Raw genomic sequence first — 13,481 nt, 5'->3', positions numbered from 1 at the left:
AGTGGTCATTGTAGTTAATTACCAGGTTTTCTGTGCTAAGCTATGTCGAATATTGGCCTGTTGGACACTACAACTCCCTATCACGTCGCACAGTTTGGGCTTGATCTGATTTATCTCTGGAAACTGCGCATTGAGCTCACAGAAAAAATCGGAAAGAAATGGAATTTAAATAATTGAACCGACGTCGGTCAATTACTTATTTAAAAAACAACCGACATTTCGGTTAATCACTCAACACTATAAGTTTATAAAAATTTACCAGCATTTTGGAACCCTAAGATGAACTTTATGTATCAATGCAGACAGAGGCCCAGGGACTCACAGCCAGCTCCGAAGGTGAAGATTTCCTCAGGGCTGGGGTTGTCAGGGAAGACGACATCTCCCAGGCTGGTCAGGAGGTCATCTAAGGGGTCAGAGTTCATTTGTCCCAGCAAGCCCTGGGTGAGGTTGGCGTAGTCTGAGGGGAGCAGCACGGTAAGGGCCATGGCACCCCCCTCTCGCCCCCGTACCTCCACCCCCACCCCAGAGGAGAACATGACGGTCACGTTCTGGGGTGTTGGGGAGTACAGGAACACACCTGAAGGGAGGAGAAACGCAGAACGCATCTTCAGAGGGAGAGATACATGCACATAACATCACTCAATGGTGGGAGATTTGTGTAGAAGTTTTAGGCAATGTGCTCATTCCTCAAGTAAGGATTTGTCTCCAAATTAACTTGATATCTGTTTGTTGAGATGTAATCTTGGCACCCACTGGCCAGTAACAAGAGACTAGTTGAGATTAACTTTAATTCATATTTTAAACAATATAAGCACGGCACACAAACCAGATTATATTGAGGCCTGATATTCTATCTCTTACCATGTAGGTCCATCCATCTCTGCTCTGTGAAGGAGAGGACCTGCTGGTTCCTCAACACCTCCAGCTGGTCCTGCTGCTCTGCCTGGCGCACCTCTATGACATCAGAGCTCCTCTCCTTCATAGCCACCGCCGATAGTCTGGTAGCTTTGGATAATGTACCTGAGGGATTATACAAATAACATACTCTCAGGTAAAACCTATATAGGTTAAGGTACCTAAGAGATTAACATGTGTAGCAGATTCTCCGAAAATTATTGGCTAAGCAGGGCTATTCATCTGGCGGCCCACGGGCCTCGTTTATAAATTTAGACTGGCCCTTTGATCAATTCTGAACATGAATAAAAGATCAGCAAAAAAAATCTACGGCAAAATCCGACGTTCAGTGCCAAAATGACAAGCGTTGTTTCTAGCGCCTATGTAGCGTTTGAATGGTTTAAGCTACAAAATATTATGACCCCATTCCTGAAAGCTACGACTCTCAGGAACACCTACTTGACTTCTGTTTCCCTCTCTGGCAAGGACTCGTTAGAAGAGTGTGACAACAAAAAAAATCCTAATTCCTTCAGATAGGAATTTGGCATTACCTGATTTGACATATCTTTGTCTTATTTATTGAGAAGCTTAGTTTTCAGATGATTTCGAAATGCTTTTCACAAGCTTTAAATAGTTGAAATGGTGAGTGAGCATTGTGTCTTTTCCTTTTTGGTTGCACCTCAACTCACATTGGTTTTAGCAACATTTCATTTTAAGAAAAGTGCTTTATTGGTTTGTGTGCGTTGCTTTTTTTTTTATACAGTTCTTCCGAAGAATAATCATGTGGAAAATGTATTATTTTTTTGATCTGGCCCCCGTAAGAATATAGTTGAATAACCCTGGGCTAAGGTTTCAGTGCCAACTTGACACTTGTTTGAATGCTTAATTACTGTAGGCCTAAAGTGCGGACACACTTTAACATAAGCTGTAATTAATGTAGAGGATTTGACTTCATACGCATAGCATAACCTCAAATATACATAAGATACACTGAGTGTACAAAACATTAGGAATGCTCTTTCCATGACATAGACTGCAGAGGTGAATCCAGATGAAAACTATGATCCCTTATTGATGTCACTTCTTAAAATCCACTTCAATCAGTGTAGATGAAGGGGAGGAGACAGGTTAAAGAAGGATTTTTAAGCCTTGAGACAATGGATTGTGTATGTGTTCCATTCAGAGGGTCGAATGGGCAAGACAAAAGATTTAAGTGACTGAACGGGTTATGGTAGTAGGTGCCAGGTGCACCGGTTTGAGTGTGTCAAGAACTGCAACGCTGCTGGGTTTTTCACGCTCAACAGTTTCCCGTGTGTATCAAGAATGGTCCACCACCCAAAGGACATCCAGCCAACTTGACACAACTGTGGAAAGCATTGGAGTCAACATGGGCCAGCATCCCTGTGGAACGCTTTCGACACCTTGTAGAGTCCATGCCCCGACAAATTGAGGCTGTTCTGAGGGCAAAAGGTGGTGCAACTCAATATTAGGAAGGTGTTCCTAATGTTTTGTACACTCAGTGTATAATATAATCTTAAACATCAGCCCGTATCCAGACGTTCTATTGATCCGTCAGAAATGATGAGCTGAATACCACTGACATCTGAAAAGATAAACAACGTGGTCGACTCCATCTTTTAGAAAACTTAAAAATCGGGTGCTGGATCCTGGTAAATAATCCAATGACCAGAAATAGGGCAGCACTCCGGTAAATACATTTACATTGACATATTTGTATTGCCTCACACAAGTTTTGGGTATGAGCCCTACCACTGACATTTGGCCATCTTCACTGATTTGGCTTCAGATCTGCTTTATGTAAAGTAATGGGTTTGGAGGAGCTCCTAACCACTGTTCTCTTCATAACAGCTGTTCTAGAGTCAGATTGACCCAGAGAGATTGGGAGAGAACAAGAGGAAACTAGAGGAAATAAGATGTCTTTTTACAGCTCCAAAATGTTTTCACTCCCACAAGTATCTCAAGACCAGACCGCTTCGCTCTGCAAACCGCCTAACTATTACAGAATCGAGACGAGCCTGAATCCCTGAGCAGCCAAACAAATAGAAGCTGACACAGAGGCAGAGAGGTAGAGAGAGAGAGGCAGAGACCGAGGCATAGAGTTAGAGGCAGAGAGGTAGAGACAGAGAGACAGAGGTAGAGAGGTAGAGACAGAGAGACAGAGAGGTAGAGACAGAGAGACAGAGGCCGAGGCATAGAGGCAGAGAGGTAGAGGCAGAGACAGAGAAACAGAGACAGGGGCAGAGAGGTAGAGCCAGAGACCGAGAGGCAGAGACTGAGGCATAGAGTTAGAGGCAGAGAGGTAGCGCCAGAGAGGCAGAGACCGAGGCATAGAGTTAGAGGCAGAGAGGTAGCGCCAGAGAGGCAGAGACCGAGGCATAGAGTTAGAGGCAGAGAGGTAGAGACAGAGGCAGAAACAGAGAGGCAGAGACAGAGAGGCAGAGACAGAGAGGTAGAGACTGAGGCAGAGAGGTAGAGACAGAGACAGAGGTAGAGACAGAGACAGAGAGGTAGAGGCAGAGACAGAGAGGCAGAGACAGAGAGACAGAGACCGAGGCATAGCGGTAGAGACAGAGTGGCAGAGAGGTAGAGACAGAGAGGTAGAGACAGAGGGACAGAGACCGAGGCATAGAGGTAGAGACAGAGTGGCAGAGAGGTAGAGACAGAGAGCCAGAGACCGAGAGGCAGAGACTGAGGCATAGAGTTAGAGGCAGAGAGGTAGCGCCAGAGAGGCAGAGACCGAGGCATAGAGTTAGAGGCAGAGAGGTAGAGCCAGAGAGGCAGAGACCGAGAGGCAGAGACCGAGGCATAGAGTTAGAGGCAGAGAGGTAGAGACAGAGGCAGAAACAGAGAGGCAGAGACAGAGAGGCAGAGACAGAGAGGTAGAGACTGAGGCAGAGAGGTAGAGACAGAGACAGAGGTAGAGACAGAGACAGAGAGGTAGAGGCAGAGACAGAGAGGCAGAGACAGAGAGACAGAGACCGAGGCATAGAGGTAGAGACAGAGTGGCAGAGAGGTAGAGACAGAGAGGTAGAGACAGAGGGACAGAGACCGAGGCATAGAGGCAGAGAGGTAGAAGCAGAGACAGAGAAACAGAGACAGGGGCAGAGAGGTAGAGCCAGAGAGGCAGAGACCGAGGCATAGAGTTAGAGGCAGAGAGGTAGACCCAGAGAGGCAGAGACAGAGGCATAGAGTTAGAGGCAGAGAGGTAGAGACAGAGAGAGAGGCATAGAGATAGAGGCAGAGAGGTAGAGACAGAGGCAGAGAGGTAGAGGCAGAGAGGCAGAGAGGCAGAGGCAGAGAGGCAGAGAGGCAGAGACAGAGAGGTAGAGGCAGAGAGGCAGAGAGGTAGAGGCAGAGAGGTAGAGACAGAGAGGTAGAGACAGAGAGGTAGAGGCAGAGAGGTAGAGGCAGAGAGGTAGAGGCAGAGAGGTAGAGGCAGAGAGGTAGAGGCAGAGAGGCAGAGAGGTAGAGACAGAGAGGTAGAGGCAGAGAGGCAGAGAGGTAGAGGCAGAGAGGCAGAGAGGTAGAGGCAGAGAGGTAGAGACAGAGAGGTAGAGGCAGAGAGGTAGAGGCAGAGAGGTAGAGGCAGAGAGGTAGAGGCAGAGAGGCAGAGAGGTAGAGGCAGAGAGGCAGAGAGGTAGAGGCAGAGAGGCAGAGAGGTAGAGGCAGAGAGGTAGAGGCAGAGAGGTAGAGGCAGAGAGGCAGAGAGGTAGAGGCAGAGAGGTAGAGGCAGAGAGGTAGAGGCAGACAGACAGATGCAGAGAAGGAGGTAGAGACAGAGAGGTAGAGAGAGAGAGGTATAGAGAGAGAGGTTGAGACAGAGGCAGAGACAGAGAGAGGTAGAGACAGAGAGGTAGAGACAGAGGCAGAGACAGAGGCAGAGACAGAGAGGTAGAGAGACAGAGACAGAGACAGAGAGAGAGAGAGAGAGAGAGACAGAGAGACAGAGACAGAGAGACAGAGAGGTAGAGACTGAGAGACAGAGACAGAGAGGTAGAGACAGAGAGGTAGAGACAGAGAGACAGAGAGGTAGAGACAGAGAGGTAGAGACAGAGAGGTAGAGACAGAGAGACAGAGACAGAGAGACAGAGAGGTAGAGACAGAGAGGTAGAGACAGAGAGGTAGAGACAGAGAGGTAGAGACAGAGAGACAGAGAGGTAGAGACAGAGAGGCAGAGAGGTAGAGAGGCAGAGAGGTAGAGGCAGAGAGGTAGAGACAGAGACAGAGAGGTAGAGACAGAGAGGTAGAGAGGCAGAGACAGAGAGACAGAGAGGTAGAGAGGCAGAGAGAGAGGCAGAGAGGTAGAGACAGAGAGGCAGAGATATAGAGACAGAGAGGTAGAGAGGCAGAGACAGAGAGACAGAGAGGTAGAGAGGCAGAGAGGTAGAGGCAGAGAGGTAGAGACAGAGAGGTAGATACCGAGGGGCAGAGACAGAGAGGTAGAGACAGAGAGGTAGATACAGAGGGGCAGAGACAGAGAGGTAGAGACAGAGAGGTAGAGACCGAGACAGAAGGGTAGAGATAGAGAGACAGAGAGGCAGAGACAGAGGTAGAAACAGCCTAGAGAGAGGAGGCCAGGGTGGTAGGCCTCTCTGTCTCTGTACACTACAAACAGACAGGCCCTTTTCCCAGTGGAGAACAAACTCACCATTCTCTAGTTTAACCTGCTCTGTCCGGCCCTGAACACTGAGCCCTCTGTCTGGCGAGAGAACCAGGTAGTACTCTCCTTTCCCATTGAAGGTGTAGCTCACACCGTCAAACGTTATAAAATGAGGGTCCCCTAGGACTGCACCTAGGAGGTGGAGAAAGAGAAAAAATAGGAGAAGAATCTTTACAGGGAGAAATAGCAGTTTGGCACTTGTTTGTAGAGACAACACAGCATTACAAGAGAAGAGGCTCAGGGAGAGACCAAACTATGATAAGTACCGTATTTTCCGCACTATAAGGCGCACCGGAGTATAAGCTGCAGCAGCTAAATTGAATGATATTGAATAATGTGTACATATATAAGCCGCACTGGACTATAAGCCGCAGGTGTTTTAATGTTTAATTACCATATGTAAGGGTTCGTGCACAGAGGGGATTGTCGGGAAAGAGACAAACTGTCTCGCTCTCGTAATGTCTGTGTCTTGCTCTCGTTCTGTCTCTCGTACCACTCTCGTACCACTCTCGGTTCCACTTTTGCGCGCTACCTGTCTCACTCTTTTCCCGGCCTCCAGCTTTTCCTGCTGGAGCCCGCCGCTTAAAGGTGGGGGGCGCAGACCGGTCATAGAGCCCATAGAGTTAAAGTTGGTGGACTGTAACCTGTAAAATCCATAGATTTAGGAGGTCTTCTAGTGGCCGTTAGCTGTAAAAATCCATAGATTAGCTGCACCGTTATATAAGCCGCAGGGTCGAAAAATTGGAAAAAAGGCGCGGCTTGTAGTCCGAAAATTACGGTACTCAAAACTTTCCCCCAAGTCTTACCACTTTTTAGCACAACTACATTATATATACAGTAGATGGCTCTGTAACAGCCCAACAGCATTCTATTCTACTGTAAACACCCATGAGTTCCTCACCAGCTCTAGGTGGTGTGTATTGTCTACATCCGCTGGAGGGTCTGTGTGTAAAGTAGATCCGGCAGTGGTCAGACCACAGACAGCAGTAGTAGAATGTCAGGACGTCGTACATCCAGTGGGAGAGGCTGGGGATCCGAGGGGGGTCTCTGTAGGGAGGGGAGCCCCAGTCGTGGGCCCGATCTGGGGTGCTGCCTCCAATCGAGTCCCCTGTCAGAACCTGGGCCCCCGTGCTGTCATAGCAACACTGCTGTCCTGCTCTGTACATAGGGCTGGGGATGGGAGAATCGGCTGTTATTGATACAGCTGGTGTTTGTTACTGTTTGTTTGGTATACCAATTGTTGACTTAGGAAAGTTATATATTTTTATGATAAAATATAACTTCTTGTCAGTAGGTGTCAAATCAATACTTCTTCTGAATCCTCCCACACTTAAGAGATACGGTGGCCGTGTCGCCTACCTTGCCTGTATGGCTCGGACACAGTGTACAGAGCCAGGGTGGTACGTACACACACTCCCCTTCTCCATGTCACAGCCGTAGTCAGTCTGAAACATCAGACAAATTCACTTTTAAAGGGAAGCGCTACAAGGATACACTATCAGATCATCTAAAACCTAGCTTGAAGGTGCTCTTTGGTTGAGGGGTTATTGGTCCTCAAAGAACAAGGAGTTCTTACATGGAACCTGCCGGTGTCTGCGCGGGCCTGGGCCAGGGTACAGGGACAGTCCACCACTTCCTCCAGGAAGTTAGGGAGGCTCTTCTCCAGGACATCCCAGGTCAGACACCTGTCCAGGGCCCAGGCTGCGGAGTCCTGCCTGAAGGCTTCCTCCAGGTGCCAGGCCAAGGCATGGGCCCCACTCCACACAGCCCTGACGTTCCTGGACACAGTTACAAGGTTTATACACAGGGACGGTATATCTATGCACAATTACAGGTATATAGTTAGTGAGAGAGGACTCTGAAGTCTGGGTCCTGATTGAGTAAGGTATCAGGCCAGGGCATGGACCCCACAACACACAGCCCTAATGTTTCTGGACAGGTCGAGAGGCATACTTTGCATTTTTAAAGGGATAGTTCACTAAAGCAGGGATATTCAACCATTGAAAGAAGATATTCTCCTCTTTTCTAATGATGTCAACTTTATTTATCAACTCTTAATATTGAGCAAATTGCACTCATTGGAGATTATTACACTCACTGGAGTATCTGACATAGGCTTTGAAAAAGCATCCGCAAATTGGATATCAGTGCGGCAAGTGCCACTGGCTGCTGGTTAGCTGACTAAACTCAACTCCATGGTGAAGGACATTTCTGATGAACTCCACCAATGGAGTTGAGCAGAGACCAGGCTTTGTGTAATGCAGCTTCGACTACATCGATTCGCCCAAGGTCAATACTTCAACAAATTTACATTATGAAACGCTTACCTTGTCCCTATGTTTGTCCTCTCTAGTTGCGTGCCAGGACTGCACATTTTTGCTCTAGCCCAGTTTTAACTCATCAAGGACTTTTGGGATAATTAGTTAATTAGTTGAATCAGGTGCAAGTACTCTTCCATGTACAGTAGATGCACATATTCCATACCTGTCTCTCCATGTACAGTACAGTACATGCACATATTCCATACCTGGCTCTCCATGTACAGTACAGTACATGCACATATTCCATACCTGTCTCTCCATGTACAGTACAGTACATGCACATATTCCATACATGGCTCTCCATGTACAGTACAGTACATGCACATATTCCATACCTGTCTCTCCATGTACAGTACAGGCACATATTCCATACCTGGCTCCATCTGAGTAGATACTGGAGCTCACTCTGACACTTCCCATCTCCCAGTCAGAGTAGGGCTTCTCGGAAGACTTGGGGGTGAAGCTGAAACTGCCGCTGTTGGCCAGGCCTCTACCGAGAGAGTACAGGTAGGTCCATTCTGCCCTCAGGGGGGACAACTCTTCCTCCCGTGTAGTATTAGCAGTAGTGGTATTGACCTCTCTGTAGCCCCATAGTTCTATGTTGACGCTGTCCTTGTCTCCAATCAGAGAAGGGTTCCATGTCATCCTCAGTGTTCCAGATGTGTTGGGGGTGCCATAGTATTGCCACTGTGTTGAATTCACCAGCGTCACTTTAAATGCAGCGTCCATTTTACTTGGGTGGACTGATAGAGAGAGCAGAATAGAGAATGTGTGAGAAAATGATTCAATTGCAACTGTGTGAGGAAATCATATTATGTTGCAACAGTATGAAAAATGTATGCACTCACTAACTGTAAGTCTCTCTGGATAAGAGTGTCTGCTAAATGACTAAAATGTAAATGTAACTCTGTAGCTGCAAGAGAAATATGCATCTTTGGAAATGTAGGAAACACAACACAACTTGCACATGGGAGTAGCAGATAATGTGAAATAACATTGTTTCAAAGCTCTCTGGAGTTATTTACATCTTATCTTAATATCTTATCCTATCTTTAATCTTATCTTGATAAAGCTTCAGGCAAGTGCAATGAACTTTGGTTTACGGTGTACATCTCATCCTCAATACTGTGGCCATCTTTTTAGACAGCATTTACTAAACATTAACGAGCGTTATAAAAAAAAAAAAAAACTGTGTATACACATATACTGTAACTGTAGTGTTCTCAAACTGGAACTCTCACCTGACAGGTATTCTCCAGAACTGTTGAAGTTCCGGCCATCTGTAGAGACGTCAAAGGGAACCCATCCACTCTGGAGCAGTAAGGGGGAGACACAGTAACCCCTGCCTTCTCCGTCAGTGTAACCCACTACCTCTATCTCACCCCTGAACCTGCAACACAACAACATGGTTACCGTTAGGATTCAACAACATAACAACACATATAGAGATACAGTAAGGAAGGTGAGGTTGCCCCTGGTAGAAACTGATTTACAGTAAGGAAGGTGAGGTTGCCCCTGGTAGAAACTGATTTACAGTAAGGAAGGGATGAAGTTGCCCCTGGTAGAAACTGATTTACAGTAAGGAAGGATGAGGTTGCCCCTGGTAGAAACTGATTTACAGTAAGGAAGGATGAAGTTGCCCCTGGTAGAAACTGATTTACAGTAAGGAAGGATGAGGTTGCCCCTGGTAGAAACTGATTTACAGTAAGGAAGGATGAGGTTGCCCCTGGTAGAAACTGATTTACAGTAAGGAAGGGATGAAGTTGCCCCTGGTAGAAACTGATTTACAGTAAGGAAGGATGAGGTTGCCCCTGGTAGAAACTGATTTACAGTAAGGAAGGATGAGGTTGCCCCTGGTAGAAACTGATTTACAGTAAGGAAGGATGAAGTTGCCCCTGGTAGAAACTGATTTACAGTAAGGAAGGATGAGGTTGCCCCTGGTAGAAACTGATTTACAGTAAAGAAGGATGAGGTTGCCCATGGTAGAAACTGATTTACAGTAAGGAAAGATGAGGTTGCTCCTGGTAGAAACTGATTTACAGTAAGGAAGGATGATGTTGCCCCTGGTAGAAACTGATTTACAGTAAGGAAGGATGAGGTTCCCCCTGGTAGAAACTGATTTACAGTAAGGAAAGATGAGGTTGCTCCTGGTAGAAACTGATTTACAGTAAGGAAGGATGATGTTGCCCCTGGTAGAAACTGATTTACAGTAAGGAAGGATGAGGTTCCCCCTGGTAGAAACTGATTTACAGTAAGGAAAGATGAGGTTGCTCCTGGTAGAAACTGATTTACAGTAAGGAAGGATGATGTTGCCCCTGGTAGAAACTGATTTACAGTAAGGAAGGATGAGGTTCCCTCTGGTAGAAACTGATTTAAAGTAAGGTCAGTTGTCACTTCATCCTAATGGTTACAGTTAGGAGTTGGGGAGGATAAGCTGTTTACACACTAAACTAATTGGTATCTTTCAAGATATTGACGTTATAGGGTCCAACCACAGAGTTAAGTTAAGGATTTAAGAGCCCAGGGTTAACCCATGATAGTCCAGGGTTAACCCATGACATATCTCAAACGTGTCAATATGTGTTACAAAGGTCACTACAGCTAGACGCTACATAGATGTTTACCTCCCACAGTTATCTCATGACCAGACCGCTCTGTTGTTGTGTAAGAGAGAATGTGTGTGTGTGTGTGTGTGTGTGCGTGACCCACACCTACCTGCAGGTGAGCTGCTCTTGCTTGCTTGGATAGAAGGTGGCATTGAGAATAGAGAAGACACTTCCACCCATCATGGTCCCTGAGTACGGGGAGATCTGGAGACAGTACTGCCTGTAGTCTCCACAGCAGCTCAGGAGGGACACACATGTAGCATGGCATGAACACGTCTCCCATGTTTCACCACACTGTCCCTCACATGATTGACCTGAAGAAAGATACATCTTCTTATCTTACTCAAAGATAACTATTTTGTTTTAACTTGTTTTGTTTTTTTAACATACAAAACTATGGTAACAATTACAGTAGTTGGTATCTGAATCGTATTAATCTCGGTTAACACAGAACTAAAATTTCACGTAATTTGGTCAGCTGCGTGATTTCTTATAAGCAAATGAAATGTATAAACTACACTGAACAAAAATATAAACACAACATGTACATTTTTACATTTTAGTCATTTAGCAGACGCTCTTATCCAGAGCGACTTACAGTTAGTGAATACATATATATTTTTTTTATACTGGCCCCCTGTGGGAATCGAACCCACAACCCTGGCGTTGCAAACGCCATGCTCTATCAACTGAGCTACATCCCTGCCGGCCATTCCCTCCCCTACCCTGGACGACGCTGGGCCAATTGTGCGCCGCCCATGAGTCTCCCGGTCGCGGCCGGCTGCGACAGAGCCTGGATTCGAACCAGGATCTCTAGTGGCACAGTTAGCACTGCGATGCAGTGCCTTAGACCACTGCGCCACTCAGGTAAAGTGTTTCATGAGCTGAAATAAAAGATCCCAGAAATTTTCCGGACGCACAAAAAGCTTATTTCTATAAAATGTTGTGCATTAATTTGTTTACATCCCTGTTAGTGAGCATTTATCCATTGCCAAGATAATCCATCCACCTGACAGGTGTGGCATATCAAGAAGCTGATTTGGTATTTTATTAGGATCCCCATTAGCTGTTGCAAAAGCAGCAGCTACTCTTCTGGGGTCCACACAAAACATGAAAAATGACATAATACAGAACATGAATAGACAAGAACAGCTCAAGGAAAGAAACTACATACATTTTAAAGGCACACGTAGCCTACATATCAATACATACACACAAATTATCTAGGTCAAATAGGGGAGAGGCGTTGTGCCATGAGGTGTTGCTTTACCTGCTTTTTGAAACCAGGTTTGCTGTTTATTTGAGCAATATGAGATGGAACGGAGTTCCATGCAATAATGGCTCTATATAATACTGTACGCTTTCTTGAATTTGTTCTGGATTTGGGGACTGTGAAAAGACCCCTGGTGGCATGTCTGGTGGGGTAAGTGGGTGTGTCAGAGCTGTGTGTAAGTTGACTATGCAAACAATTTGGGATTTTCAACACATTAATGTTTCTTATAAAAAGAAGAAGTGATGCAGTCAGTCTCTCCTCAACTTAAACAGCATGATCATTAAAACAGGTGCACCTTGTGCTGGGGACAATAAAAGGCCACTCTAAAATGTGCAGTTTTGTCACACAACAATGCCACAGATGTCTCAAATAGAGGGAGCGTGCAATTGGAATGTCCACCAGAGCTGTTGCCAGAGAATTGAATGTTAATTTCTCTACCATAAGCCGCCTCCAACGTCGTTTTAGAGAATTTGGCAGTAGGTCCAACTGGCCTCACAACCGCAGAACACGTGTATGGAGTTGTGTGGGCGAGCGGTTTGCTGATGTCAACGTTGTGAACAGAGTGTGCCATGGTGGCGGTGGAGTTATGGTATGGGCAGGCATAAGCTATGGAGAACGAACACAATTGCATTTTATCGGTGGCAATTTGAATGCACAGAAACACCGTGACGAGATCCTGAGGCCCATTGTGAGGCCCATTTTTTAAAAAGGTATCTGTGATCAACAGATGCATATCTGTATTCCCAGTCATGTGAAATCCATAGATTAGGGCCTAATGAATTTATTTCAACTGACTGAGTTCCTCATATGAACTTTAACTCAGCAAATTCTTTGAAATTGTTGCATGTTGCGTTTATTTACAGTTGCGTTTATCCTTCCTTGCGTATATTTTTGTTCAGTATATTTTCAGGTCATTATAAATAATATGTTTGTGTACTAGTAAATTAAATGCAGTAGCCTACAGTATGTAAAAATTAATAAAGGGGATTTTAATGGAAAATAAACACTAGGCCTAGTAAATATTTATAAGCAGTTTTCATATGCAAAATAATACAATAGTAGGACAATCAAATCCATTAGCCCTATCTGATACTGTTCAAGAAGTAGTTATGTTATCTCCTGAACATTAATACGTATAGTTCTCTGGTAATGAATCTACTGTTTAGAAATACATTCGTCAATCTCACGTTCACAACTGTTATTGACAATCAAATTTTGTTGGACTCTGTACTTGCGTGTTAAGAGCTTTTAACCCAGTAATAATGTATCTACTTGACAGAATTAAATTTCTTCTTAAACTTTTATATACATATTTAACTTGAAGAATGGTAACTTACCAGTTATTTCGGAAATGCATCCAAGTATCACTGCTAAGAGCAAGACGCTCTGTCTCCACTTGAACCTCATAGTAGACAGCTGTTCTACATACTTTCCCTGTCTATTCATTTTTATCAGCACACTGTTATGACGATGTGGCATTCAGAAAGACCTGCATTTGCGGTGTTCTGAAAGTAACAAAGGTCTTTCCGATAATTAATATTTGGCTCCAGGCAAGTGTGTCACGCACTGTTATTCTTTAACAGAATATGGCACTGACACATGTTTACTTCTAGAAGAGAAGTGTCTCGCGCTGCAGTTTAACTTGTTGCTATTTTAGAGAATAAAAGGTTGCAAAAAAGGTAAATATAAGTCATATTTAAATAGAT

The 13,481-nt window shown here is 45.2% G+C and overlaps 1 protein-coding gene across 1 annotated transcript in view; it reads right to left on the bottom strand.

The window, feature by feature from the left end:
* LOC121530794 (sushi domain-containing protein 2) overlaps positions 1 to 13,358 on the bottom strand; it is a 37,649-nt gene extending 24,291 nt beyond the window's left edge. The window contains exons 1-10 of the mRNA XM_041836031.2: positions 13,113 to 13,358; positions 10,612 to 10,816; positions 9,138 to 9,286; positions 8,270 to 8,639; positions 7,152 to 7,353; positions 6,935 to 7,020; positions 6,477 to 6,745; positions 5,564 to 5,707; positions 862 to 1,020; positions 323 to 577 (exon numbers count right to left, since the gene is read on the bottom strand). Of these exons, the coding sequence (XP_041691965.2) occupies positions 323 to 577; positions 862 to 1,020; positions 5,564 to 5,707; positions 6,477 to 6,745; positions 6,935 to 7,020; positions 7,152 to 7,353; positions 8,270 to 8,639; positions 9,138 to 9,286; positions 10,612 to 10,816; positions 13,113 to 13,254 (1,981 nt within the window). The 5' untranslated portion in view covers positions 13,255 to 13,358. The remainder of the gene's footprint in view (positions 1 to 322; positions 578 to 861; positions 1,021 to 5,563; positions 5,708 to 6,476; positions 6,746 to 6,934; positions 7,021 to 7,151; positions 7,354 to 8,269; positions 8,640 to 9,137; positions 9,287 to 10,611; positions 10,817 to 13,112) is intronic.
* Positions 13,359 to 13,481: the final 123 nt, after the last annotated feature.

Source organism: Coregonus clupeaformis, chromosome 18 (genome assembly GCF_020615455.1).
Source record: "Coregonus clupeaformis isolate EN_2021a chromosome 18, ASM2061545v1, whole genome shotgun sequence".
NCBI lineage: Eukaryota > Metazoa > Chordata > Actinopteri > Salmoniformes > Salmonidae > Coregonus > Coregonus clupeaformis.
The sequence above is the reverse complement of the archived record's forward strand: the minus strand, read 5'-3'. Positions and strand labels throughout refer to the sequence as shown.